Source organism: Cotesia typhae, unplaced genomic scaffold, assembly GCF_013202065.1.
Source record: "Cotesia typhae breed Kobodo isofemale line unplaced genomic scaffold, CoteBio_Ctyphae contig_44, whole genome shotgun sequence".
Taxonomy (NCBI): domain Eukaryota; kingdom Metazoa; phylum Arthropoda; class Insecta; order Hymenoptera; family Braconidae; genus Cotesia; species Cotesia typhae.
The window spans coordinates 2,135,592-2,163,092 of NW_027423753.1; the positions used below are offsets into that span (position 1 = coordinate 2,135,592).

The 27,501-nt window shown below is 29.3% G+C and overlaps 7 protein-coding genes across 10 annotated transcripts; 2 read left to right on the forward strand and 5 right to left on the reverse strand.

The window, feature by feature from the left end:
* Positions 1–300: 300 nt before the first annotated feature.
* Positions 301–3,062, reverse strand: LOC141529194 (putative serine protease K12H4.7). 2 transcript variants are annotated; one of them, XM_074245666.1, is made up of 5 exons: positions 2,921–3,062; positions 2,323–2,535; positions 2,079–2,260; positions 575–1,566; positions 301–491 (listed from the first exon to the last, which is right to left on the reverse strand). In XM_074245666.1, exons 2-5 carry the CDS (start codon positions 2,515–2,517, stop codon positions 385–387), a joined length of 1,476 nt encoding a protein of 491 aa, XP_074101767.1. In that variant the 5' UTR covers positions 2,518–2,535; positions 2,921–3,062; the 3' UTR covers positions 301–384. The 2 variants fall into 2 exon arrangements, with proteins under 2 accessions (XP_074101767.1, XP_074101766.1); XM_074245665.1 differs by lacking the exon at positions 2,921–3,062 and having other exon boundaries at positions 2,323–2,711.
* LOC141529193 (uncharacterized) lies at positions 2,445–5,688 on the forward strand. The gene is made up of 8 exons (XM_074245664.1): positions 2,445–2,551; positions 2,795–3,052; positions 3,119–3,295; positions 3,938–4,370; positions 4,445–4,638; positions 4,859–5,188; positions 5,296–5,421; positions 5,509–5,688. Exons 2-8 carry the CDS (start codon positions 2,855–2,857, stop codon positions 5,581–5,583), a joined length of 1,533 nt encoding a protein of 510 aa, XP_074101765.1. The 5' UTR covers positions 2,445–2,551; positions 2,795–2,854; the 3' UTR covers positions 5,584–5,688.
* Positions 5,689–5,691: 3 nt separating this feature from the next.
* Positions 5,692–7,492, reverse strand: LOC141529195 (ubiquitin carboxyl-terminal hydrolase-like). The gene is made up of 7 exons (XM_074245667.1): positions 7,476–7,492; positions 7,345–7,396; positions 7,258–7,269; positions 7,055–7,183; positions 6,655–6,800; positions 6,165–6,385; positions 5,692–6,034 (listed from the first exon to the last, which is right to left on the reverse strand). The coding sequence occupies exons 2-7, from the start codon at positions 7,375–7,377 to the stop codon at positions 5,892–5,894; spliced, it is 684 nt and encodes a 227-aa protein (XP_074101768.1). The 5' UTR covers positions 7,378–7,396; positions 7,476–7,492; the 3' UTR covers positions 5,692–5,891.
* Positions 7,493–8,055: 563 nt separating this feature from the next.
* Positions 8,056–14,406, reverse strand: LOC141528849 (uncharacterized). Its single transcript, XM_074245101.1, has 3 exons — positions 14,304–14,406; positions 12,379–14,129; positions 8,056–10,195 (listed from the first exon to the last, which is right to left on the reverse strand). The coding sequence occupies exons 2-3, from the start codon at positions 14,108–14,110 to the stop codon at positions 8,661–8,663; spliced, it is 3,267 nt and encodes a 1,088-aa protein (XP_074101202.1). The 5' UTR covers positions 14,111–14,129; positions 14,304–14,406; the 3' UTR covers positions 8,056–8,660.
* A 467-nt stretch (positions 14,407–14,873) lies between these two features.
* On the reverse strand, positions 14,874–19,247 carry Rn-tre (Related to the N terminus of tre oncogene). Of its 2 annotated transcripts, none has more exons than XM_074245575.1 (8): positions 18,907–19,247; positions 18,436–18,771; positions 17,973–18,296; positions 17,402–17,589; positions 17,036–17,196; positions 16,618–16,938; positions 16,029–16,170; positions 14,874–15,944 (listed from the first exon to the last, which is right to left on the reverse strand). In XM_074245575.1, exons 2-8 carry the CDS (start codon positions 18,588–18,590, stop codon positions 15,502–15,504), a joined length of 1,734 nt encoding a protein of 577 aa, XP_074101676.1. In that variant the 5' UTR covers positions 18,591–18,771; positions 18,907–19,247; the 3' UTR covers positions 14,874–15,501. The 2 variants fall into 2 exon arrangements, with proteins under 2 accessions (XP_074101676.1, XP_074101677.1); XM_074245576.1 differs by having other exon boundaries at positions 14,874–15,929; positions 18,907–19,245.
* Positions 19,248–19,777: 530 nt separating this feature from the next.
* Positions 19,778–21,459, forward strand: LOC141529143 (OCIA domain-containing protein 1-like). Its single transcript, XM_074245578.1, has 5 exons — positions 19,778–20,004; positions 20,088–20,374; positions 20,474–20,628; positions 21,029–21,149; positions 21,224–21,459. The coding sequence occupies exons 1-5, from the start codon at positions 19,894–19,896 to the stop codon at positions 21,351–21,353; spliced, it is 804 nt and encodes a 267-aa protein (XP_074101679.1). The 5' UTR covers positions 19,778–19,893; the 3' UTR covers positions 21,354–21,459.
* Positions 21,460–21,604: 145 nt separating this feature from the next.
* Garnet (adaptor-related protein complex 3, delta 1 subunit-like garnet) lies at positions 21,605–27,437 on the reverse strand. Of its 2 annotated transcripts, none has more exons than XM_074245571.1 (8): positions 27,195–27,437; positions 26,817–27,066; positions 26,315–26,410; positions 26,101–26,229; positions 25,629–26,039; positions 24,974–25,047; positions 22,170–24,819; positions 21,605–21,845 (listed from the first exon to the last, which is right to left on the reverse strand). In XM_074245571.1, the coding sequence occupies exons 2-8, from the start codon at positions 26,910–26,912 to the stop codon at positions 21,741–21,743; spliced, it is 3,561 nt and encodes a 1,186-aa protein (XP_074101672.1). In that variant the 5' UTR covers positions 26,913–27,066; positions 27,195–27,437; the 3' UTR covers positions 21,605–21,740. The 2 variants fall into 2 exon arrangements, with proteins under 2 accessions (XP_074101672.1, XP_074101673.1); XM_074245572.1 differs by having other exon boundaries at positions 26,817–27,110.
* Between the last annotated feature and the right edge of the window lie 64 nt (positions 27,438–27,501).

Here is a 27,501-nt window from a genome sequence, read left to right on the forward strand (position 1 = left end):
TAAGGAAAGGCTAATGCTGTCCATTTGGTCAAAAATTAAAATTTTTTTTTCATGACTGACAATTTTTTATAAATTTATATATATTTGTATTGTTTCGTTTCCTGTATAATTTTTAAAATTATTTTAACATATAAATTTTAGTTTTAAACCTGGATGTATTTTATGTCAGAGTTAATATATTTAATAATTATTACAACAAATTAATTTTTTATTCACTACTTTACCAAAATTTATCAAAACCTTTAATATAAAAAAAATAAAAACTTTTAATAATAGAAGAAAATAATTGCAGTCTTCTAATTATCACTGAAAATCTTGATATTAACTCTTTATATTTTAATTTTATTTTAAAACTCACCAACAATTAATTAATTTTTAATTATTTTACTTTAACCAATCACGAATAATAGCTCCAACTTTTTGTCTAGCTTTAACCAAATCCGGAAGATCCGACGGTAAAGCTGGATACATATTAGCACAATGGGCAGTACCTAGAAAGTTTAGATAATCAGCAACTATTTATGTAATTGTTGTATAATTATTGTCATACAATAAAATAATAAAAATAGCATACCATTAATGTAAATCGCAGGAGTCAATGGGTTAGAAGACTTAGTAATTCCCAGCGCATGCCAGGGATCAATAGACCCATGAACATAAACGACGTTGGACACTTCAATATGCAGTCCTCCGTAGAGAAGATTACTGCGTTCAACAGAAGACTCCAACAAGTGAATATTGTACCTAGGCCCAAAGACATCAGTGCACTGCTGGACAAAAAAGTCAACCGGGAACATCTCGCTGAACAACTCAGGCCTGGCCGTAGAAGTCTGGAAGAATCCAAACTCAGTACAAGTTTGGTAGAACCACTGCCGACCTCCCTCAGAAGCTTCTGCCTTCCAAGAGACATTTCTGAGCTCGTCGATCATCTTCATGTATCTGTAGTCCAGGCAAGTCTCATTATTAGCCTTCAAGAGTAAATTATTAACAGCTCCTAGCCGCTCGATGGGGATTCCTTGTTTTTCATCAACCAACACGTCGCAAATCGTGTCTATAGTAATATTTGCAGTCTTGGAGCTGTCCCGGTTGTCCTTATTGTACTGAACTACCTCCGCGAAGTTACTTGCAATCGTCTCGTAGAGGTTCGAAATGTCATTTTTCTTCGTAGCAGCTGGGTCCAGGGGGTCGCAGAGCTTGAAGAGCTTTGATAAATCTTGCTGGCCGATGCGGTGACGCAGCATCGCATGGAACTGCTTGTTCGCAGCGGCTATTGAATCCACACACGCTTGAGAGTGAGTTTTCAGCGCGTCTTCCACCACTGTGTAGTACTCCTGGAAGTCTATCTTTGCTAACAACGGTCCGCTTGATGAAACTGCTCCATGGACCAGGTGAGGGTACTTCATTCGCATCCAAGCTGCTAATGAGCCAGGGTATGACCCTCCGAAGACTATGAATTTTGTACCGGATGATATCTGGTGCAAGTGGGTCATTCCTTCTATGAAATACGCCAAGTCTGCTAATGCTTGCTCTGATGTCAAGTAGATTAAGTTCTTGATGCTCAAATCCCTGGATTAATTATAATTGATTTATTATTAATTTTTTTAATTAATTTGTTGAAGAATTTTTAATTAAAATTTATTTAAAAGATATTTTATGAATTTTTTTAATAAATAAATTATGGCAAAAAAAAAAAAAATAATAATTATTATTATTATTATTATTATTATTATTATTATTATTAAATTAGGAAAAAAATTAAGATGTAGAAATTATAAAAAATTAAAAATAAAATTTTTTTTTAATAATTTTTCAGAATTTAATAATTATATTCTATAGTAAATTATTTTATAATTAAATTAAAAGTAATTTGAAGATTTCAATGATTTTTTTTACAAATAAATTATGAGAAAAAAATTCCAGATGTAGAAATTAAAAAAAAAAAAAAAAAAAAAAAAAAATGGTTCATAGTAATTTTTTTTCTAAGTAATTTATTTATTAAATAAAATGTAATAATAATTAAGTATCTGCTAATTTTTGTGTGACTACTAACTTTGATGTGATAATTTAAAAATACATACTGAGTTGGATGACTTTTGCCGTAAAATCGGTGCTCTAATTGAAAGCACAAAGCCCGAAATTGCTTAGCATACTCAATCCATTGTCCTTCGGCCATCCATTTAGCGCTGGCTTCTCCTTCACCGCCAATCATGATGAAAACCGGTCCACCAGGTTTGTAAAATTGTTTGTTCATAAAGTATCTCTATAAATAAATAAATAAATTTATTTATTTCTTAATAATAAACAAAAAAAATTATAACATACCTGGTGCCATGTCTGAGTATTGGTGGGATCAAAGTGATCAAGCTCCTGCTGGAACCACAAGTCATCGGCTAAATTGTGGTCCCTCGACAAATTCGGAGTACCTAGACCATCCTTGCTTCTGCCACGAAAGAATCGCCGCCAAGCTGATGATCCATCAGTGAAAATCAGCAAGCAGAGAACTAGCAGGTACTTCATCTCAACTTTCTGCGCTTTCTGCGTTGTAATAAAGGTTAGTGATACTTACAGACTTAGCACGGGGTTATCTGTTTGTTTTCGATATCAATATTTATTTATAAAGTTATCTAAAAGGGCAATAGCTTCTTATTAATATCAATAAAAATTGTTTTTACAAATATAAAAGAAGAATGTCGGTTAAGATGTGATTGTTAATGCCTACTGTTAACCTGCAAGCGTGCAAGTTGAACTATGAGACAAAAATCCACCAAGAATAAATCGAATAAAATTGTTATAGGTTAGCATCATATATCTAAGGAATAACAACAACAAAAATAGGAAACGGAATTGAAACGACATGACTGAAATTGTTGATCAGACGGACAACAATGTCGGAGAATACGTTTTCACGTGGATTACTTACAAAGATGATATTCCAAGGTTTATGTACCAATTATTCAATAATGAATCACTTGTTGACGTGACGCTCTGTGTTGCTGGTGAACGTATTCAAGCTCACCGTCTCATCCTCGGTGCTTGCAGCGATTTATTTAGAGTAAATAAATATTCTTCATCACGGCAAGTACACGCAAAATTACAAATTAATTTTTATTGCTTGCAGGATGTGTTAAAAGAAGCTCCTGAAGACCACCCGACTCTTATAATTAATGACGTTTCAGCCGAAACTATGAAAGCAATAATTGAATTTTGTTATACCGGGAATGTCAAAGTTCCTCCCGCAGGGACTAGAAGTTTATTTGAAGCTGCTAGGTTTTTACAAATATCAGCACTGATGGAGGTAATTGTTTTTTTTTTTTTTTTTTTTTTTTTTTTTTCATTTTTATGACATTTAATTTATCTGTCATTTCGCAATTTTTTAAATTTTCTTTAACAAATAAATTATAGCAAAAAAATGGACTTGTAGAAATTTTAATAAATTTAAAATGCATTAATTTTTCATTTTCTTTGACAAAAAAATTTGTTTTAAAAAATTATTTTAAAAAAATTGCATTTTTAATTTTATTAAATTTCTACAAGTTCATTTTTTTAATAATTTTTTTATTAAGTAATTTATTTATTAAGAAAATTACAAAAATTGTCAAGTGACAGCTAAATTTAATGTCATTGATTTTTTTTTTTCCAATTATTAAATTAGAACTAAAAAATAGCACTTATAGTTTTTCAAATTTTTATTTAGTAATAATTTTTCCAATTAAAAAAATTCTAAAAATTTTTAAATGTCGGCTAACTTAATTTTCATGACACTGAAATTAGCTGTCAATTTTTTTAATTCTTATAACAATTCAATTTCAATTTAAAAAATGCTTCTAAAAATTTCCACAAATAATTTTTTTTAATTTTTACAAATGAAATTTTTTTTTATAATAATTCAATTGCAACCTTAATTATTTAAAATCAAGCAATTAATTTTTTTAATCAGTTTCAGACAGCAGACCCTGAATTTAAAAATGAAGATGAGTATCAATTAATAGATTCTTTGGATGTGTCTAATGAAGTTGTAGAAAATAATTGGGAAATAGAAAATGAAAATTTTGAGGCTGAAGGTGTAACATATACTGAGGAAGTAGAACAAATAAGTACTGTTAAGGAAGAAGAAGTTAAACCAGAGAAAAAAAAAAGTAACAAGACGAAACGCAAACGAGAGAACGCCAAAAGAGATTACAACCCTGCGAACATGGAAGCTGCATTGAATGACTTGAGCCAGGGGTTGTCTTTAGTTGAGGCTTCTACTAAAAATAATGTAGCCAGGTCGACACTCTACATGAGGTGCAAAGCTCTAGGAATGCAACTGAACACCTCCAGACACGATTATCCTGCTGAGCGACTCAAAGCGGCTATCAATGCTGTCATGAGTAAGTTATTTAGATTATTTATAATATTTATTGCTCAGTTATTTATTTTTAATTTTGTTTAATAATTATTTAAGATGGAGCCAGTTTTCAAAGTGCATCTGATAGATACAAAATACCTAAAACTGTCTTGTGGAGGCGGATTCAAAAAGAAAATTATCGCTCGATGAGGCCTGATTGCAAACGGGCTTATGATGCTCGCAAAAGAGAAGCTGCTGTTAAAGCTTTGGCTAGAGGGGAAAATCTTACCAAAGTTTCTTTGGAGTTTCAGGTAATTGATTTAAAAAAAAAAAAAATATTACAAAAATTAATTTAGCAGGTATTTATTAATTTTTATAACAAATAAATTATGGCAAAAAAAAAATTGACAAGTAGAAATTTTAATAAATTAAAAATGTAATTTTTTAAAATAATTTTTTCAAGTTTTTTACAAATGAAAAAATTTTTTTAATATAAAAATTTTTAGATGTCGGCTAACTTAATTTTTTCAGATTCCAAAAACAACATTGTTTCGTGATAAGACAAAATTAGTGGACCAAGGAAAATTACCGGAATCATTTTGGAAAAAACGTAAAACCGAAGACGAGCATATAAAAAAAATGCGCCTTGAAGAAGCGGTCACCGCTTGCTTGCAAGGAAAAATGTCTCAGGCAGCTGCTTCAGTGGCTTATCATATTCCAAAAACCACAATTTGGCGGCGGCTTCAGCAGGAACAGAGAAAAATGGATAAAAACTTTGCCACTAAAAGAAGAGTACGTTCTATTCAACAGGCAGATGTTAAAGTTGAGAGTCTAAAAGATTCTGAACTTACGATGTGTAATGTAAGAATTAATTTTTGACCAGTTTTTTATTAAAAATTATTCAATTAATTTTTTATTAAAAATTTTTCAATTAATTAATTATTAAAAATTATTTAAATATTCATCAGGACTCTTCGGATATTCCAATGACGTACATCAATGAAAATAACGTCGAAGAGTCTATTATTATTCTAACTAAAGAAGAAGTTGAAGGCCTTAATCTCGATGATAGTCAACAAATTATTGTCAGCACGGTATAAACCTTCATAGTATTTTTTTTTTTTTTTACTATAAATATTATTTCAAAAATTTTTAAGCTAATCCTTGAATTTTCATTTCAGGACAATGATGGGGAGTACATTCCTTGTTCGATAAACATCGAAGATACTTCTAACTATTCGGCTATTGAAAGTTAATACTAATAATAAAAGAAGAACCCGGTGTTTTTTATTTATACAAAAGACTGTTAATATTTGATAGTATATAATACAAATAAAATATTTATTAGTAAAAAAATTCATCAATTTTTCTGGTTTGGAGAATTTATTTTTTTTTTTTATTTTTATTTTGAAGTACAAACTTTGGGCTTAAATAGCAAAAATTTTAATCACACTCATGGCAGTTATAAATATTATGCATATGCATTTTATTTTTAGGCGTAAAATTAAATATATATTGATTAAATCAATAATTAATTCGCGAGGCAATTTTTATTTTTATTCAATTAATTGGCTATCAAAGCCATCATTGTAAAATGAACTTCTCCGGGATCACGAGCCATGTATTCTTTGCAAATTTTAGCAGCGTTATCCAGGACAGTTTCTTTGGTTGTTGGACCATGATTTATTGGCAATGATTTGCATCCATCTGGTCAAATTTAATTTTTAAAATTTATAGTAAATATTAATAAAAAATATTTATTATTAATATTTAAAATAATCCTTCAAATTTATTTTAAATTAAAATTTTATGAAATAAATATGTAATCAATAATTACCAAGCTCGTAAAGTGTTCCATCTTTTTCAACAAACGCTACAAAGTGATGAACAACTGGCTCGTCTTCTGGAGGTGCTTGAGTTTGTCCTTCCTGAGCTAATTGTTTATGAGCTTCAATTATTCCATTGGTTTCTTTCATCAACAATTCACCGCGCTCAGCGAACGATAAATCTTTGGCTTCTTCGTAAAAATTCTTCAGGGCTCCGTCGTTTAAATCAATTCTAGAAAATTAAAAATTTCAATTAGATAATTCTAGAAATTAAATTGTCTAGAAGACAAAAAATTTTTTTTAGCTCTTCAATTAACATTTAAAAAAATGTCTATTATTTTTGCACGCTTAAAAAAAATATTTGAACGATTTTATCTTATGACTCTCCTGAAGACAAAATTTTTTTTTATTAATTTTATATAATAATATTGATGAGTAATTGATATATTAGAATTAGCAGACACTTGACAATTTTTTTAAATAATAAATAAATAAACTTACTGTTCAAGATTGTTGAGAATAGAGTGAATTAAAGCGACAGTTCCACAAGCGTTTGTCACACACTGTTTCATGTGAAAAACATTTTTTGGTGGCTCTTTTCCTTCTGCTTTTATCTTAGATTCCAATTCTGCGCCGTAAGCTTTTGCCTGGTTAAAAAATTAAATTGTCAAAAATTTATCAGTAAAGTTTTAATAACACTAAATTTAACTGTCACATTACAATTGTTTTAATATTTTTTACAAATAAATTATAGCAAAAAAAAAATTATTAAAAAAATGGACTTGTAGAAATTTTAATAAATTAAAAATGCAATTTTTTTAAAATAATTTTTTAGAACAAATTTATTTGTTAAAAAAAATTAAAAAATTGTCAAGTGACAAAAATAAAAAAAATTACTTACTTTTTCAGATTCTGGGTAGAGTAAAATTAAAGCTAAAACCGGCTTAGGTACCATCGCCAATAATGGCTCGTCCAACCCGTAGACGTCACTGAGTTTCCATTTTGCCGGTACGCCAATTTTATGAATAAACTATAAAAATGATTTTAATTAATTGATTAATAAAAACTTACTATTTAATTTGTAATTAAAAGAAAATTCCGTACCTTGGTCATAACCTAAAACCAAAAAAAAATTTATTTATTAGTATTTTGATGATTTATTAGTATTTTATAAAAAAGCCGGCTACTTACCTCAGGGTTAGATTCAAGCGGTATCAGAGCCATTTTTGTTTAATTATTTAAACTGAAATAAATTCAATGAGATAGTTATTAATTTTTTTAAAAGTTAAGACTGGATGACGATTGTTATTTGAAAAATATACTGCGTTTATATATAAGAAAAGTTGAATCACGAAACAGCAGATGTCAAGTCCGCACCCCCAATATGGCAGTCACTTGTTTCAGCGCCTGTAATTTGTCAGAGCAGTGATGCGCAGAAAAAAAAACTGAAAGTAATACACACCAGTTTATTTAATGGTATTAAAGTAAGCTGACATTATTATAATTTTTTTATTCTTTTTAATAAATAAATTTGCTCCAAAAAATTACATTTTTCACTTTTTAAAATTTTTAAGTGTCAATTTTTTGTTTTCATTTTTTTTGTCATCATTTATTTGTTAAAAAGATATTTAATAATTTTTTTTAACAAATAAATTATGGCAAAAAAAAATCAGGAAAAAAAAATTGACATTTAGAAATTAAAAAAAATTAAAAATCATTTTTTGGAGCTAATTTTTTTGTTAAATAATATTTAAAAATTCTCTAGTGACTGTTAACTTTAATATCATAACAAAAAAATATTTTTAAAAAATTGCACTTATAGTTTTTTACAAATTAAATTTTTGATAGCTTCTAAAGCTGAAATTTTTTAAATAAAAAAGGAATTAGAAAATAAAAAAAAAATTTTTTTAGCTTGCTATATATTTTTATTTAAATTAATATACTTAATAATATCACAAATTTCTTAAAATTACAATTCTTAAACAACTAGATATATTCATAAGATATAATTAAATAAAAATATTTTTATCGCAAGCACTGCTACGCATTATTCAATGATTTAATTAAAAAAATTAATATTCTTGGAAGAAACTACATATTTAGATAAATTTGACATTATACATATATTAGATAAATTGGCAGTAACAGGTCTTTACTCCAGATAGTCGCAAAGTTGAGTAATCTGGAGTAAAGATGTATTACTGCCGATAAATTTGCCATATAATTTAAATTAACAAAAAAATTTTTTTACAATAATTCACAAATAAATAAAATCACTCGAATTAAAACAAAAAAAAAAAAAAAAAAATACATTTTTTTTTTGTTTTTTAAATTAAATAATTCTTAAAAATTTCTTTTACGAAGTCATGTTACAATTCTTGTACATAAAATAAATAAAAATCAGTCAACTTAAAAAAAAAAAAAAAAAAAAAAAAAAAAAAATTATTTGTACATAATTTAATACTATATTATCCACAGCATTATTGACTTAACACAAATACACAAATTTACATTTTAGATAACATTGTTAACTCTTCATGATTAAAGTAACCATAAATATTTCTTTTGATCAACTCAGGCAGTTCTCGCTGGAACATTTCATTTAGTTTATTATTAACAATAGCAAGAGATTTTTTTTCATTAAATGCCCTGCTCAATTTATAAAAAATCATGCCACCGTAATTCGGAAACTTAAGCCGTAAATTATCTTCACTGATGGCGTCCTCGTAAATAATATTCAAAAGAAGTAAAGCCAGCTGATGTTGACTGAATTGTAAAACGTGAAAAAAGCTGAACCTGGTGTTCTTAAAAATGATAGTCTTCATAACTTCAAGCTCACTGAGACACCTTCTTTGAAGACCATCATAGTCAAATTGAACATCATTATAAATAGGAGAAGACGCCGGAAAATAATTTAAATCTACTTGATAGAATTGCTGCATGACATCCGGAGAAATGTACATGCCAGCGGTTTTAATTTTAACAATATGTTGCTTTAACGCGACCAAAGTACGTCCGGAGTAATCATAGCAAAAGTCAAAGGCGGTATTCTTTCTCTTGTCTTTGAGATTGATGTTAGCTCCCGCGTCCAGTAAAATATTTATCACTTCAACGCTCTTGTTTTGACAAGCAATATGAAGAGCTGACTCTCCGTAAGAATTAACTGCGTTAACGTCAAGGCTATTGATAGCGCAGAAGGAAATGATTTCAAGGTTGTTGGTGTTGAGGGAGTAATGTAAGATTGTCCTGTCGATTTTAGCTTTGTTGTTAGTCAACAATCTTACAATTTTTAAATTTTCCTTCAAAATGGCCATCTGCAAGGGCGTGTAAAGCTTCAATTCTTTTTCATAAATATGTTTACCAAGAATATTAACATCCGCATTCCATTTAATCAAATATTTAACCATTATATAATTATTCTTGCTGATAGCTGTGTGCAACGGCTTGCACTCATTCAAGCCGCCGTTAATATCAGCTCCAGCTCTTAATAATAATTTAACTATTTTGAAAATACCTTTCTCGACGGCAATATTCAGAGCAGAACCATAGCAAGATACGATGTTAGGATCGGCTTTGTTCTGAATCAGCAATTTGGCCATCTTCTCGTTTCCTTTTTCCACCGCGATTATCAATGGTGGACAGGGACACTGGATCTTGGGACTAGGAACTAAAAATTTAGGAGGATGACCACATGAATCACCTAATTTTTCTACCGCGTTGGGATTTGCACCGGCGTCTATCAATTGTTGGACCACTGTGTACTTGGAGCTGCGGACCGCTGTGTGGAGCAGAGGCTCCGGTAATTTTGGAGCTAAGTTCAAGTCCATACCTGTCTGAAGAAATCGGCTGATTGAATTGATCCAAGGACATTCTATTACTTTTTGTAACACCAATAGGCTAACTCGTTTTTTTATATTTTTCTTCTTGAAGAAATACTTTTTATCCTTTTTTTTGCTGTAATGTCCGAATTTTGAATTCTTACCTTCTTTGAACTTTTTTACCATCATGGTGATCAATTTTCGGGCTTGTTGATTCACAAGATCTGAAACAATTTTTCATTAATTAGATATTTATTGTAATAAAAATAACTATAGCAACCTTGCAGTCACTTATGAACTATAAATAAATAAAATTTTACTTTATTGAATAATTACTTTTTTTAAATTGCACTGTACTTTCTTAAATATTGACTTTTTTAAAGATATAAGCTCATCACGATGTTATACTCATCAAGAGCTTTCATTTGAGTACCCACATGCATTTTTGATATATTTTTCATATATACATATATCTAAATATATAAAATATATGAAAAATTGATATGGGTACTCAAATGAAAAGTCTTGATGAGTATAACATCAGGATGAGCTTATTTCTTTAAAAATGTCAATAGTTCACAAAATACAAAGTCATTTCTTAATTACAGAGATTTTATTGTCTTAGTAATTACCCCATGATATTTTATAATTTATTAACCCATGACTCATGATTTATATTTAAAATCTTCTTAATGATTAAGTAAATAAATGTATTTAATCTTGAGGTTTTTACACTTAAAAAAAAAAAAAAAAAAAAAAAAAAATGATTTTATGAATGAAAATAAATTTTTTCTTAAAATTAACTTACAGAATTATAAATACAAGAAGAAAATAATTTTTTGAAGATGATTTTTTATATAATTATTTAGAAAAAAAATTAATTTTTAAATGTAAATTTATAAATTATATTTTTGTTGAAATTAAATTAAATTTAAATTATAAAAAATTTTTTTTGTTTAATTTAAAATTTAAAAAAAAAAAAAAACTGAACAGATAAAATAAAATAATCTAATTATTTCTATCAAAATTGGAGAAGCTAATATGAAGAATAATTTACTCCAACAAAAATATCTTCAAAACTATCTCAAATTAATCTAAAATCACAAAAATAATTTTTTCACAAAAACAACACACACCATTAAAACTATAAATCAAATAAAATAAATTTCTTCAGTAAAAAGTCAAAAAAAAAAAAATTTGTTGATAGTTACCTGACGTGAGCGGAACGTTTCCACGTGCTTTAGTTCGACCAATAAATTAACCTCTCTCCAAAGTCCAACAGAAAGGTCGTCCCACAGCCACTCTATGGCACAGATAAAGCACAACTAAAATTTTATTTCAACTCACTGCTGCAGAACAAACCGAAATGATTCCGAAGCTACTCGAAAAAGTTTGATAAAATATTACCAGAAACTATATTAATGGCCAAAAGTCTCCAAATCGAAAGTTCGCTTCAGAAATAACCAAAGCAGAAGCTAAAATATTATTGTAATGCAAACGTAAGGTCTTGAGATATATATATTTCTCTTATATATATATCTGAGATATATATATATATATAATTTTATATATATATATATATATATATATATATATATATATATATATATATATATATATATATATATATATATATATATATATATATATATATATATATAATTGACGCATGCGCGCTAGTTTCTTACTCCATAATTTAATTTTTATTACATAATTTATCTAAAAAAAATTAATAATTATTTCTAATAAAAAAAATTTTTATGAAATTAGAAATTACATTTTTTGTGAAGAATTTTTTTTTTTTTTTTTTTTTTCAAAACAAAACAATTTAATTTAAATTGTGTTTAATATAAAAATTGTTTTAAATCTTAAGTTTGTAAATATCTACAAATTTTTTTAATAATTAAATTCTGAATTTTTTCCCTTAAAATAATGACACTGTTGACGGACATTATAAATTTTTTTAGAATTTTATAGCAATTAAATTATTATAAAAAAAAATTTCACATGTTAAAATTAATGAAAATTACAATTGAAAATTTTTAGAATTATTTTTTTATTGTAATTTATTTGTTAAAAAAATTTTTTTAAATTGACAGCTGACCGTCAATTTTAGTATTATTTAAAATAATATAAATTAAATTATAAGCTTTTTTTTAATAAAAGCTTTTTTTAATCTTTTGAAAACAATTTCTTCATAAATCATCAGCTTAGTCCTTATAAATTATTAACTAATAAAGAAAAGCTCTTATTTATCAAAATTACTTTGCAACTTAATTTTTATCACATAAATTATCTAAAAAAAAAAATTAATAAAAAATTTTTCTATGAAAAATTAAATTAAAAATGACATTTTTTGTGAAGAAATAATTTAAAAAAAAAAAAAAAAAATATTTAAACTATTTACAATTTGAACAACGTTTCAAATCTTGAGTGGTTAAATACCCGCAAACTTTTTTAATAATTAAATCTGGAATTTTTTCCCTCAAAATAACATAAATAAAATCATAAGATTTTTCCAAATAAACTTTCCTCCTAAAAGTTTTTTTAATTCTATTAAAAATAATTCCTCCGTAAATCTTGAAATTATTCTTCAGATATTTTTCATAAATACAATTAACATTGCGGATATTAACTAAAATAAAGCTCATGTCGTGAGCATTTTTCATGAGAAAATCATAAAGAGTATGAGACGTATTATAAAAATGAATATCTTTCATTTTTTTAATTTCTTCTTGGCAATTAGCTAAATAAACTTGATAATAAATTTTTTCTTCCACAGCTTTTAAATTTTTCTTGGACACATACAAATTAGCGCCGAGTAGCTTCAAAATATGTTGTTCAAATAAGACTCTGAGGCCATATTTATCATCGCAGTCAACATTATCAATCGGAAGCTTGCCAAAGCTGTCTTGGTAATTAATATCAGCGCCAGCTTCAAGTAATTTTTCAATAATTTCTTTATTCTGTGAAAATGTAACCGCATAATGCAAAAGAGATTCGTGTTTAATTTTAGTCCTGGCATTGACATCAATCTCTTCATTACTTAAAAACAATTTTAATTCTTCTTCATATTGAAACTCAATTGCATAATGAATTACCGTGAGACTGTCGTCAGCATATGCGCTATTATCAATAATTAAATTCATATTCGCGCCATTTTCGAGCAGAAGTTTAACAATGTCGATGTCGTCCATCATAACAGCGAGCTGGAGCGCTGAAAAATTGCCTTTTAATAAATTATATTTTTTTACAGGACTTACATGGTTAACATTAGCCCCACGGCAAATTAAAAAATCAACGAGCTGGCTATTTTTTCGAATGATAGCCCAGTGCAAGGGCGTGATGCAGCACCCGACGGGATTTAAATCAGCTCCAGCATCTACAAGTAATTCCACAATTTCAAAATTATTTTTTTCAATGGCCCAGCACAAAACAGAGTAGCCATCCTTGCAATCATGAACATCAGCTCCATTGTCCAGCAACAATTTAATAATATCCGTTTGTTCTCTCTTCACAGCAGTCTCCAGAGCAGTTCTGTTCCTGGAGATTCCATTTACATCTGCGCCGTGTTGGATCAGGTGCTTTGCCATGCTGAAATTGTTCGTGACAATTGCCATGTGCAAAGGCTTGCCCAGTTTATTTTCTGGGTTCAAATCCGCTCCGGCGTGTAACAATAAATCTACCAGCTCAAAACTTTCTTTCCTGACCGCTCTGGTCAGCACTGGAGTCACATGCTGGACATTCACGCTTGCGTTATGCTGGAGGAGCAATTTTACCAGGTCTTTGTTTCTCTTCTCGACTGCCACGTGCAAAGGCGTGCAATTTTGAAACGCACCCTGGGTACAGCGCATTAAATTCACATCAGCGCCTAAATTTATCAGCTTCTCGGCTAATACCAAGTTGTTGGAGTTTATCGCGGAGTGCAGAGCTAGCTCTCCGGATTCTGTGGCAAAGTTTACGCTCACTCCTTCGGAGATTAATTTGTCTACTAGTTTTAGAGACTGCTCCGCTGAGTTTGGGTCAGTTTGTACATCTCTTGTTGGGGGAAATCGCATCAATTTTTTTTTCTTTCTATTTATCAGTCTCCAATTTCGATTCATATGCGCTGCCATTGCTATCTTCTTTTCTGAAGACATTTTTGAGGAATTGCAAAATCTGGAAATAAAATTATGACATTTAATTTAGCAAAAAAAATTTTCTTAAACGTGATACAAACCAAGACTATTTTAAGATAAAAAAAAAAAAAAAATATAAATCGCTCAAAATTCAACTTCAGTTTATAAATAGTAAGAAAAACTTTCATAGAAAAAAAAAATAATTTTTTTTTACCTTCTTATTATTAAATTAAAATTTTTATCAACTATTTTTTAAAAACAAATATTAAAAAAAAGAAAAAAAAAAAACAAATTTAATTAAATACACACACTGACTAAATTTAAATAGGTTAAGAATATTTTTCTAACTAGATACTTTTAAACACGTCAGAAATTGGAAATTTGTTTTTACTAATTGAAGATAAAACAGATTTTTGTCGCTCAGTAATTTTTAAAAAATAAATTCATAAAATTAACTTTTATGGTTAAAATAAAGTATACTATTTTAAAAACTAAATTAAATTAGCCGATATTTAAAAATTTTTATAAATTTTTTTTACCAAAAAAATTAAAAAAAAATTTTTAATTTTAAAAAACTTAAAAAACAATTTTAATGTCAGCAAACTTTAGTATTAAACCTAATTAATATCATTAATTAAAAAAATAAAAAATCTTATTTTTTCTTTTCAAATTATTTTGTTTCTCGAAAATATATTGCCACATGTTACAATGTACTTAATAAAATAAAAAAAACTTATAATGACTGAATTATTATGTTGTCACAAAATTATTCTAAAGAAAATACTTATAATAACAGAATATTATTTATACATATAACTATTTTCACAATATTTTAAATACGACTGGCTAATTTTAATATTTTAACTTTTAATTACACGCTACCGACACTTAACATATTAACATCGTTAGCTATTGCTAAATTTATTATTAATAATAATAATTATTATTTTTATTCCAATACTGTCGTAGTCTATACACTCACTAATTGATTTTATTATTATCATTTAAATTAATCAATTCTATAAGTTTTTCGTTATCAGATCGAACTATTTTTACATATTGAACAATTTCCATAGGCGTTCGTCTTATTTTACAATATATATCATTAATAATATTTCAAAACTATTTATTATGATATATTTATATTTTTAATTAAAAAAAATATATAATAGTAATATTAATAATAATAATAATTAATAGCTAATAAAAATACTTGAGGAACAAATAATTGAATTAAATAATCTAATAATTTGTTCCTAATTACAATTACAATTAGAATTAGCATTAATTAATTAAATAAAAAAATTGAGAGTATTTATTAAAATAATCTCTTTTTAAATTCACGAGCGCTTTAAAGTAAATTGTAATAATAATAATTATTTTTTAATCGTAATTAAATAACAAGTGTCTAATTATTTCAAGTCTAATTCAACTTCAGGACTCTCGAGAGAAAACGGTTTAAGATTTTCAACAATTGGCGTCTCGTCGGGATCTATTTTTATTCGAATTTTATTTGTCTCAAGAACATGAGGAAGAGTACGTTGTAGGTCCTCTTCGTAAGAAGCCGGTGATAGCGGTGAGTAAGGTACGTAAATCCGAACGATATCCGGACTAGGATGATGGGGAGTCGCACGAGGCGTAAGAAGTCCTCCACTGTTAGAACTGCCAACGGATAAATTGCTCTGAGTGTCTAAACTATTGTCCAGGGCTTGAGATCTTGTTGCTGAGCTAAAGACCGACAGGTCTGCCGTTGAAGTAACCGATGTATCGGCTAGAGAACGTCTCGATCCGCTCGGTGATCCACCGTCATCCAGGCTCGGATCAAACGAGAATTTACTTCCTGCAAGTACATCGTCTTCATTGGCACAGGATAAATTTTTAGTATATTAATAATTTAAACACGTTATCTATAGACGTGTCGTCTGATTTTCCGAAATACCACCAAGGTCGCTGCTACTAGGTGGATCTCCGGGTATCGGGCTGCCTCGTGGGTCCTCGATGCTTGCCATATCTCTACGCTGAGCCACTGATTCCCGCAAAACTGTTTGGGCTTCACTGAATTCTTCAGCGCGTCTTCCAACCTGAATTATTTTTAATTTATTATTTTATTTATTCATTATTAATATTGTAAGTTAATTAAAGCTCTTTAATAAATTTTTTTTTATTAATGTATTAAAATTATTTAATAATAAATCATTAAATAAATGTTGGAATTTTTTAATTCAAACAAAAAATTTCTTAATTAAAAAAAAAAAAGAGCAATGTTGTAATAAAAAATTAATTTTTATTTTTTAGCTGAAAAAAGTTTTTTAAAATTTGGAAAAAAATTATTTCTTCAACTAAAAAATAAAATTTTTCAACAAATTAATTTCTTGTCACAACAATGCCGATTTATTTTTAAATAAATTTTTTCTCAGTGTATTTTGTTACACTTCCAATAAATCATTAAATAAATATCGGATTTCTTAAATTAAAACAAAAAAATTTTTTAATTAAAAAAAAGTGTGCTTTAATAATCAAAGACTTACTTTACTAGTGAAAGTAGGTTCTTTAAAAGTTCCAAGTGGAAATCGTGGTAATTCATGTGGCATTGGCGCTCCAGGATAATCTAATTTACTACGTTTCAATTCTTCCATATTACGTTCAACTGAACTGATAACAGTGTCATCGTCAAAGCGAAAGTCTTTTTCCAATTTAGCTTGTAAATAGTTACAGAACTCATCGAGACTGTCTAACGGTATTAGATACCGTTTGTGAAGCTTCATTACCGTGTACGCCATAGCTGGTAGTATGCGATCCCCGTCTAACAGGAATATATCCCAAATACGAAGACCAAGACTAACCGGTGTCTAATCAGACAACACAAAATTAATTACAATAACAATTTTATGATAACATACTTACATAAAATTATTTAAAAAAAAAAAAAAAAAAAAAAAAACTTACGCGTTCTTGAAATACAACGAAAAACCACTTCAACGCATAAAGCATCGAGTCACATCCGCATTTGTCTAATTTGCGTTTTAATTTCGGAAGAAATTTATTCATTATTTTATCATGGTGCTCGATAAATCGGTTTAATTTTGGAAATCCATCAATGTAAAATCCTGAAACGTTTTTTTGTTAATCAAAAATTTTAACTAGCGTGAAAAATAAAATAATAAGCTGTTATTAATTAAAATATATTGCCAGCGCAGCGATGGTCATTAAATGGCACTTAGTTAATTATATCACAAAAAATGATAAAGCGGTTAATTATTATTATTATTATTATTATTATTATTATTATTTAAGTAATTAAAATTTCCAAACCATGCATGCTGTACTTCTTATCTGCGAGTAAGATGGACAGTCCCCAAAAGGCATCTTCTTCATTCATGTATAACAATAATAGTCCTGCTAAAACTGACATTCCTTGACAGTATCCAACTTCCATGTTGTACATACTGTAAGCTGCTAGTACGTAAAACATTGATCTTTGTTTAATGCTATACCTCTCTCTGAAAAAAAAAAAAAATATAAATTTAGTAAATTAATAAGCAGAGTATTTACAAGGTAAAAAATTTCAAACATCAATAATATTTATGGCATTAAAATTAGGAGTCTTGACCATTTTTTAATTTTTTTTTAATAAACAAATTTGTTTAGAAAATAAAAATTTTTCTTACTTAATTTTGTTGTTGAAAAAAAAATTACTGTGAGAAAAATTTATATTTCTTCAGATAAAAAATAAAATTGTTTAAAATTTTGAACAAATTTGTTTCTTGCTAGCAACCTTACAGTCACTATCAATTTCTTATTACATCGCTAATTTTTTTCCAACGAAATTTTTTATCTCAATGTAAAGTACATTATTAAATAACACCAGAAAACTGATAAAAACCTGTAGTCAATATGATCACGATATTGCCGAGCAACATCAGCATCAATTTGTCGAATCTCAGTGGACCACTGTCTGGCAAGTTGCAGCATCTCCTCATATTTTCCAGCCTGTTCCTGTTTCAGTGTCTGAATACCAAGTAATAGTGACCAAATTTGTCCTCTGAAACGATCCGGTATCCCTTTGTAAACCCTTCTTCTCAATTTTTCTTTGGTCACCGGACTTTCCCAATGTTTTGTCATTTTCTCCCACTTTTTTACTCGCTCCATTTCGACCTGATGCATTTTAATCTCGTTGGTCTCCAATTTACGTGGCAATCTTTTATCACTGTAATTTAATACCCAAGATTATTATTTTAATTTGCATTAGTAAGTTTCTTTTTTCATACATTGAAAAAAAAAAAAAAAAAAAAAAAAAAAAAATGATATAAAATAAATTTAATTGTAGGACGTAATGGAATACTCACTGGATGAAACCATATCTATCTGTTGTATGGTAAACTTCATACCCAGGATCTTCCCACGAATCAATCTGAGCACCATTCTCTCTACCACGATCGTAACAGCTGAATATTCTGTCCCGCTCAGCAGCGGATCGTTTTAATAGCTCTTCCTCATTCATCCCACAGTAATATTCACCAACGGTATTAGCACAAACATACCGGATTATTTACATATATATTACTATTAATAAATAAATACAAGTACCTAAACAACTATTTATTTAAATATTAAATAAATATTCATCAAATAAACTCGATGAGATTTTTATTGTCTTGCAGCTGGACTATTAATCACGACACCTGTTAACAAACAAACCATTATTTATAATATTATAAATAAATAAATAAATAAATAAATTCATAAATTTATCATTAAATTATCCTCAGCAAAGGTTGAAAGGTTATGATTGTTAAAAAATAAATTAAATCACGTACTTATGTCACACTAGCATCCTTCTTTCATATTTATTTTTATATATGTTTATTATTTATTTATCAATCAATTTTATTGTTGGTTTATCTTTATGCCTTGGAGGATTGTGATAAAAATATTTTTTCCGCTTGTACTTATATCAGTTGTAGCAACAAAACTTAAATATTATTGAGGCCTTGGTCTTGCTCTTGCCAACTAAAACTGTTTTATAACTTTCTTCACTTAATATTTATGCTACTGTGTGTTGTAGGTACTGAGTACGAGTACTGTAAACTGAACTGTAGATTGTACATGGCTTTTTTTATTTATTATCAAGAATCAACTGTGTCTGCTTCTGATGATGTTTAATGGATGTATATATATATGTGTTCTTTAATTCAACGGTAAGGCAGAGCGGATTTCATCAAGACACTGAAGTTAACTGACATTTAAAAATTTTTTAATAATTTTTTAATACTGAAGTTAGCCGTCAGCTGTCAATTTTTAAAATTTTAATATCAAATCAATTACAATAAAAAAAAAAAAATGATTCTAAAAATTTTCACTTGTAATTTTTATTAATTTTCACAGATGGAATTTTTTAACTAATTTTTCTTTTTATAATAATTTCATTATTGTAAAATTTCAATATAATTTTTAATGCCTGTTAACTTCAGTGTCTTTTTTTTAGCATAATTCGTCAAGAAAATTCTAAATTAATTTTCATAAAAAATTCCACGTGTAAAAAAAAATGTAAAGGTAAATTTTTGAACTAATTTATTTTTTACAAAAATTAAAAAAATTTACAGCTGTCAGCTACCTTCAGTTTTATTTATTTAATTTTAAGTTTGTCGGTAAGTTTCCTACAGAAGAGATTGTAGGTTAGTTCTACAAGAATAAAAAAAAACACAAAATGGTACAGTGAAACGTAAAAGTGTCTTCTGCGTGATAACGAAAGTAATAATGATTAATTAATTAATTAGAAAAATTCAATCAGAAATTTTTTAAAAATGATGGACCCAGATCCTTATAAAAATAACCCGACTCAAAATTATCCAGCTCAAAATTTTCCAAGGTCAGATTCTGATGAAGCGATTCAAAAGCAAATTGGCGATGCTCTGGTATATTAACTTTTAAATTCTCAATATTTAATTATTCTTAATAAAAAAAAAAAAAAATTGTAAAAATTACTTTTATTTAATAGAATTTACAATTGACAACTGAAGAAATGGCTGTTCTAAAAGAATGCCAGCACAACGCTGTTTTTCACAGAGGTCTGCCGCTTGCAGCTGTTGCTGCTGGTGGATTTCATTATATGATGAAAACCGGAATGTTGAAAAAGAATGTTTATACATTGGTAGTAAGTGGTATCACCGGATTCTTCATCGGCACAGCATCTTACAGGTCTGTTTGTATGGAGAAGTTGATTGCCTTGCCAAATAGTACTTTGAAGGAGCGAATTTTGGCTGCTCAAGGAGTCCAGCCCGTTAAGTAAGTCCAGAATTAAATAAATAAATAAATTAATTAATTAATTAAATGACAGATGAATATATAAAAAAATAATATGGTGGTTTATCTATGTATCATCAGGGTAGATTTGCAATCGGATAGTCAGTTACAACCTTGGGTGGACGTCCATCCTAATTACGAAACTCCTAATGCTCCAATGGGTTCTGCACTAGATATTGAACCTTATCAATCCCATAATGACTCTTATTCTTCCACCAACAACACTCCGGATCCTGGTAAATATAATTATAATTTAAAATTTCAGATACTTGAAAAAAAAATTTTTTTTCTTTAAAAATGAAAACTAAGTCTAGAAAATTATTTTTTAAAAATTGCATTTTAATTTTTAAATTATTTAATGAAGTTAATTGATATTGGAAATTTTTTTATAATTTTATAACAATTAAATTATTATGAAAAAAATTCCACATGTAAAAATTAAAAACAAAAAATTAGTGGAAATTTTTTAAAGCATTTTTTTTAATTGTAATAAATTCTTATAAAAATTGTAAAAAAATTTACAATTGTCAGCTAAATTCAGTGTCATTTTATTTAATAAGAAAATTTTTTAATTCATCAAATGTCTCTTAATTTCAGTACCATTATAATTAATTAAAAAAAAATAATTACTTTTAGAATCATCATACATATTAGATCCGCCATTGAGATCACCACTTAGGGATAATTACACAAGTTACGATGAAATGCGGCGCAGAAATCGTGAGGAGTATGAAAGAGCTCAGGCTCAAAGAACCAGGTTTCAATTTTGTTTATTAATCTTCACTATAATTATTATATAATTTAATATTAAATTTTGGACGTATCATCCAGGTCAGGTAGGCCTCAACCACCACCACCACCACCACCACCTCCGCCATCTTCAACGGCATTTGACCCAAGATTCGACAGGCCTTATGAGCCACCACCATTTGATCCACCAAGGCGTGATGATTTTTTGTGATTCTCTAATCTGTAATACTTTATTTTTTTCAGTAGTACTGTTTTTATATTCATTGGTACTTTGTACGTATGTATATTGCATTAAAAAGCTTATTAAGCCACGATAATTAATTATTAATTATTAATTCGTTACACACAACTATTGAGCTTAAAAAAATAGTCGGCACCGCAACAAGTAAATTTTTTTTATCAATATTTTTAATTGAATAAACTAATAATTTACCTACGTGGGTAAATAATATACAAATTTAATAAAAAAAAAATTATTTTTTTTGCTACAAATGAGCAATAGATATTTTTTACATATAACTTCTTTCATTGTATTAATTTCTTTGTTTAATTAATATTTATAATTATTTTTAATAACTTTCATTTATTAATAATCAACCTAATTGGCCAGTATTTCAATTATTTCATTAACAACTCCTGATAATAATGAATTATTATCTCCTTTGCCTTCAATTATAAGGCAGGAAGAATTTTCTGATGATTTCTGAAAGAAAAAAATTTAATTATTTGAATTTTAATTATAATAAATAAAAAAATAATCACAAAAATTAATGATACTGAAATTGAGAAATTTGACAATTTTTATTAATTTTTTAACTAATAAATTGTAGCAAAAAAAAATTATTTAAAAAATTCCATCTTTAGAAACTTAAAAAAATTATAAATAAAATTTTTTAAAAATAATTTTCTATATTTAATTTATATTATTAAGAGAATTTAAAAATTTAAGAGAAAAAAAAAAATTGTCAAATATCTACCAAAAATTTCAACATCATAAAAATTCCTTAAAAAAAAAAAAAAAACTTACTTTTTTAACTAAAAGGCACACATGATGTCCCTTTAGAGATTGCCCATAAAGCGAAGCATTGTCACCAACCTGTTCAACAAGAGTAAAATGACATCTCTGACAAATAATTTCCAAAGACCGACTAAAATCCCTCGTAAGTTTAACTTTATTCTTAGTCTTGAACATCAACTGATCCCCGCTGAGTAACTCCGTAAAAACATAACTATGCGACAGACTACCCATCAAAAAACTGCAGTGGGAAAGTCTGAGAGTAAAATCTAATTTTTCCTGAATCCACCCTCCAGAATTTTCCACCATATAAGTCAGCGCGCCTCTTAATTTCTGGGCATAAGTATCATCAGCGACAATGATCGGAAGATGAACTTCAGTGCTGGCGGAAGGAGCGAGCGGAACTCTAATTTTAATCCCCGACTCTTCTCCAAGACTCCTGACTAACTTCAAAGAAGACGCATCGGACACATCAAGGTCCAGTTCCTTGAGCAATTTACTTCCAGAGTTGCTCAGCGTGACCACAGCAATAATTCTTCCGACCTCGTGCGGCAGTTGCTTCAGCTCGTAAGTCATTTTAACTTTATCATTCCCCGCGAGTTCCAAGTACCCTTGAAACTCTCCAGGAACTTCATTATTATTGCCTCCAGAATCATTGACAATTCCAGTATCTTCACAATTGCTCGTGAGTCCCGGCAAGATTTCTTTAGACGGCGTCGAAATTCCCGCAGTTTCTTCATAGCCCGACGGCTTCTGTTTCTTGCCATCATGTTTCTTCTTGCGCCTCCTTTCTTCATCCTTCTTCTTCGCCTTGGACCTCTTGGGCTTTCCCTTGAGCTCAGCATCATCAGCATTAGAATTCTCCTTATCAATCACATCATTCCCGAGCCACAAGTCAATATTATTTAAATTCTCATTCTCACTTACTTTGCTCTTGCTCTTCTTTTTCTTCTTAGTCTTCTCGCTTTTCTTCTTATCCCTCTCCGCCGCTCCCACATGAGCCCTGTGCTCCGGAACAGGCAGCCTCTCGTCCTCCCTCAAGGGAATATCAAGATCAATATTAAGCGCGCGATGAGGATCATTAGCATCAGTCAAATTATTGTCATCATTATCGCTGAGCTCAGCTCCAGGCGGCAGTTCACCGACTCCAGTATTAACAAAGTGCGTGGGATACCCACCGTCCATGTCATCATCAGTACTCGACTGATTTTTATTTTTCTTCGACTTCTTCTTCTTACCATGCTTCTTCCTGCGCTTCTTATTGACCTCCGCGCTTAAATTAAGTAACTTAGAATTAGAAAACGAGTTTACTTTAAGCGACACGGGAATATCTAGCTCAGCGATAGGAATGTGATCGTAATCATCGTTTTTATAGTCAGAATTATGATAAGAATTGCTGTTACTGTTCCTGGGGCTGGCAGTTGTCTTCAAGTAGTGTGGATTGTTCTCTTGCTCGAGTTTCCTTGCTTCGCGCCTTCTCTGGAGCTCTTCAGCAGTCGGCTCGACGGAAACTTTCCTTGCTCCGTACTCGGATTTTTCCGACTTGACAAAAATGTCATTCATGTCTAGATCCTCTTCGTCGGAAGTCTCCGAGGGAGGATCATTGATCCAGGTGTCTAGATCCAGACCCTCGGGAATGGGAACTTTCTTCTGAGCCTTGGGAGCTACGGGGTTCAGCTCTCCTTCAAAAGTAGCCGCTAATTCGGAAATCAGCGCGGGATTTTCCTTCAAATAATCAAATAAAACTAACACAGCTGACGAACGCTCTTGGACCTCCAGATCACCGCTGCAGACAAACTCAGCCATTTTGTCTTTCAGCTCAAAAATCTGGTCGATTGTCGCTTGATCGTTCTCGGCGTAGGCCTTGTTCAAAGTGACGGCAGCTAGCTTGAGGATATTGTGGACGTAGACCGCCTGGATGTGTCCGGGAAGGCTCGAGGCCTGGGATTTGAGCATAGACTTCAAGGTAGCTATTGGGTCGTCCAGCTCGCTGCAGAACTCCCCGCAGATCCAAGCAGCCGCGTAGAGAACTTCGCACATGGTGGCTCGAGGTTGGCCGGTTAGCAAGTGCGCGTTCTCCAGCAGTAAGGCACATTGCTGGACTGCGCACTTTCTGATTGCTTGCACGCGAATTGCAACGTCCAGCAACTGAGTAGCTACCAGCTGCCCGTGTTTGGTGCCTTCCATTCGGGTCAGGTCTACGAGCACGGAGATGTACCACTCAAAGTAAGTTATGAACTGGTAATTATTCTGGGAACAAATTTGGATTATCTTCGACAGCAATTCGTCACGGTAAGTCGTACCCTCGGCTTTGTCCATGTGGATCATCAGCTTGCGGACTATCTCCATCAAATTTTTCTTCGACACCATTCCGTATAAAAGGTCCAACGCGCGCAATCTGATGCTCTCGTCTTTGTCGTCCAGGCACTGCATTATTAAATCTTTATGCGCTTGAACGCTCTTAGGGTGAGTCTTTAATATTTTTGACATCGCTAAAAGCCCGAGATACTTCAAATTTTGGTCTGAGTCTTCGATCAGGATTCGCAGCTTTTGGACACACAGCTGGATTGAGTCGGAATGGTTCGGCATTCCCGACGATATTGATATCAGCACGGCTATCACAGTGTTTATACACTCGTACAGCAGGGACATTGCTGAGGTACTGAAATTTAAGGGCTGGATTAGTATTTTTTTAATTTTTTTTTATGGAAATTTTTTTAGGATAGAAAGAAGTGAGATTTAGTCGGCTGATGGCTTACTATCATCTAGGCAACTGTAAAGCTATTAGAACTATTTAAAAAAAAAAAAAAAATTACCTGTGTATTAAATTGGTCAAAGGTTCTATGAGTTTTTTTCCAAGCCTAGGTTCTAAGGGTGTCAATGCGCCAAACTGTAAATTAATTTACAAACAATTTTTGAACACTAGCTAATAAAGGAAGGCTAAAAAATAAAATAAAATAAAATAAATTGGGATATGAATTTTTAAAAAATTTTTTATATTAGACATTTTCAAATGACAATATTTAGTTTTGTTTTATTTAATCTATGTTATTAAAAGAATAAGAAAAATTTTGTAAAATTTTTTACAATTAATTTACTTGTATTTAAAAAAAAAAAAAAAAAAAAAAATTGTTATATAAAGTCATTTAAAAATAATCCATCCTACAAAAATAATAAAATTGCCGATAAATCATAAGCGAAAAATATATTAAAAAATTAATTTAATAAATATAATAAGCTAGCTCATCTAATATCAATTAAATTAACCTTGATATCAGATCAATGAGCGGTTGGGTCAATTGCCTGCCCAATTTTGGCTCGATCAGCGTTATCGTTGAAAACTGAATCAATAATATGTATGTTAATAATAAATTATAAAATATTTTGCTTCGGTACCAAGACTTTGATAATTTTTAAAAATCATAAATAAAAATAAGATTGATTTTAAAAGGGAGTTTAAAAAATATTTACCAGTTTAATTATTTTAATGAGCATCCAGTTGTTGGTAGAAGTGGTCATGAGTTTAAAAAATATCGGCGCAAGGCTTAGATAATTTTTAGGATTTTTTCTAGCTAGCTCGCAGACGACATTTACTGCTGCGGACTGCACCCCACTGTCCGGGTCCTCGAGTTTTTCTTTTAGACGCGGGAATGCTGGACGCAGAGCCTCAGGGAAGCGCAAAAATACTTTGTACATCATGAGAACGGCTTTTTTACGCAAATAAGGCTTTGTGCTGGTTAACAAGGTCATTATGTCGTTGACCAAGTCGCGTGCCAGGTCAGGACTTATGAAACATGAGAGCCCGCTCAAGGCTAGACCTGCATCATATTGATTCTGGCTGTTCAAATCTTTACGTATCATATTTGTTGTCAGCATCAGTAACTAAAATAAATAAATAAATTAATTAATTAATTAAAAATATTTTTAATAAATAAATAAATACCTCGGTGTCCATGTGAAAACTCTGACTAGCAGCAAGATATCCAATGCGCTTATAAGTGAATTTTCCGGATGACATTACTTCAATTATATTGAAACCAGCCCAGCTAATATCATATCCCAGCATTTGAAGCTATTTAATTTAAAATAATAAATTATTAGTTTGTAAATAAAAAAATTATTTTTTTTTTTCGAGTTAATTTATAATATATACATACGTATGTTAATTTAGCAACCGCATTAGCTTTCACAGCAACATTGTCTTGTCGTAATTCTTGCTTAATCTCTTCTATACACTGAGTTATGTATTTCGCCTGAAAAATAATTAGTTTTTTTAATTAAATGCGACAAAAATAAAAATTTTTTAGAAATAATTTTTTTGGAAAAAATTTATTTGTTAAATAAAATTAAAAAACAGACAAGTAACTGTTTAATTTAATGTCATACTGTAATTTAATAGTTTTAATAATTTTTTTAATAAATAAATTACATAAAAAATTTTTATTTTAATTCCAGAAGTAAAAATTGAAAAAAAAAAAAAAAAAAAATAGTTGATATAAATTTTTTTAAATAATTTATTTATGAAATAAAATTATAAAGTCTCAGCTGATTTTTATTTTCTTAAAAACTAAAATCATGAATTTTATTTTAAGATTAAAAATAAATAAAAATTAAAAGTTAGGTTAAAAAAGAATAATTAAAAAAAATAAATAAAATTACCTCATTATTTTTGTTATTTCTGATTCCACGGACCAAGTCCGTAAGATTTTTATCAAACATCCTTTCAAAATTTCCTTTAACTTTCCTGAGAGCCATTATATCTCCAGCAATCACTGTAGTATCCTCAAGTAAAATAAGTTTGACGTTTAAAAAATAAAAACTTTATCTAGGTAGTAGCTGAGTCGAGTTTTCTGCACCACTTAGAACGTCTCACTTTTAGCATTTGAACAGCACTTGTGCTACATATTCTCTGTATATTAAATTGATAAAGAAGTACTTATCAAATTAGTGTAACTATGGAGTAAATAAGTGTATACATAAATAAAAATCTATTAGGCATGTTGAATAAGTGAATTGCGCCGAGGAGGAAAAACTTACCGATTCTAAATATTTATTTATTTGGTTATCTCTCAATTGAATTGTAAAATTCCTTCACTGGATTTTAACAACAAATTTATTTTCACCAGCTGTTTTATGGATTTATGTGGGAGTATATTATTAAATATAGACACAAACAGAGCAGAAGTGATGATAAATAAACCAATATATTGTATTGGTAAACGATAACATTAATTACCAGCCGGTTTGTGAAAATTTTTTAATAGTCTGTTGGATTATTGTCGAGAAGCAGAAACACCAAAAAAAAAAAAACTTTACTTTATTTTTACATAAATCTCAGTCTCTT

Coding starts and splice junctions, on each gene's coding strand:
- Garnet (XM_074245571.1), bottom strand. CDS start 26,912: ATGGCTCTCAGGAAAGTTAAAGGAAATTTTGAAAGGATGTTTGATAAA. Junction 26,411..26,816: donor GAAATAACAAAAATAATGAG/GTAATTTTATTT, acceptor ATTATTTTTCAG/GCGAAATACATAACTCAGTG. Junction 21,846..22,169: donor TGTGCCTTTTAGTTAAAAAA/GTAAGTTTTTTT, acceptor TTTTTCTTTCAG/AAATCATCAGAAAATTCTTC.
- LOC141529194 (XM_074245666.1), bottom strand. CDS start 2,517: ATGAAGTACCTGCTAGTTCTCTGCTTGCTGATTTTCACTGATGGATCA. Junction 2,261..2,322: donor ATACTCAGACATGGCACCAG/GTATGTTATAAT, acceptor ATTTATTTATAG/AGATACTTTATGAACAAACA. Junction 492..574: donor TCCTGCGATTTACATTAATG/GTATGCTATTTT, acceptor TAAACTTTCTAG/GTACTGCCCATTGTGCTAAT.
- Rn-tre (XM_074245575.1), bottom strand. CDS start 18,590: ATGAATGAGGAAGAGCTATTAAAACGATCCGCTGCTGAGCGGGACAGA. Junction 17,590..17,972: donor CGTGATCATATTGACTACAG/GTTTTTATCAGT, acceptor TTTTTTTTTCAG/AGAGAGGTATAGCATTAAAC. Junction 16,171..16,617: donor AACCTACTTTCACTAGTAAA/GTAAGTCTTTGA, acceptor AAAATAATTCAG/GTTGGAAGACGCGCTGAAGA.
- LOC141528849 (XM_074245101.1), bottom strand. CDS start 14,110: ATGTCTTCAGAAAAGAAGATAGCAATGGCAGCGCATATGAATCGAAAT. Junction 10,196..12,378: donor TTTGAAACGTTGTTCAAATT/GTAAATAGTTTA, acceptor AAATTGTTTCAG/ATCTTGTGAATCAACAAGCC.
- LOC141529193 (XM_074245664.1), top strand. CDS start 2,855: ATGACTGAAATTGTTGATCAGACGGACAACAATGTCGGAGAATACGTT. Junction 5,189..5,295: donor CTGAACTTACGATGTGTAAT/GTAAGAATTAAT, acceptor AATATTCATCAG/GACTCTTCGGATATTCCAAT. Junction 5,422..5,508: donor AACAAATTATTGTCAGCACG/GTATAAACCTTC, acceptor TTTTCATTTCAG/GACAATGATGGGGAGTACAT.
- LOC141529195 (XM_074245667.1), bottom strand. CDS start 7,377: ATGGCTCTGATACCGCTTGAATCTAACCCTGAG. Junction 6,801..7,054: donor TCTACCCAGAATCTGAAAAA/GTAAGTAATTTT, acceptor TTTTTTAACCAG/GCAAAAGCTTACGGCGCAGA. Junction 6,035..6,164: donor TGGAACACTTTACGAGCTTG/GTAATTATTGAT, acceptor AAATTTGACCAG/ATGGATGCAAATCATTGCCA.
- LOC141529143 (XM_074245578.1), top strand. CDS start 19,894: ATGATGGACCCAGATCCTTATAAAAATAACCCGACTCAAAATTATCCA. Junction 20,375..20,473: donor CAAGGAGTCCAGCCCGTTAA/GTAAGTCCAGAA, acceptor ATGTATCATCAG/GGTAGATTTGCAATCGGATA. Junction 21,150..21,223: donor GCTCAGGCTCAAAGAACCAG/GTTTCAATTTTG, acceptor CGTATCATCCAG/GTCAGGTAGGCCTCAACCAC.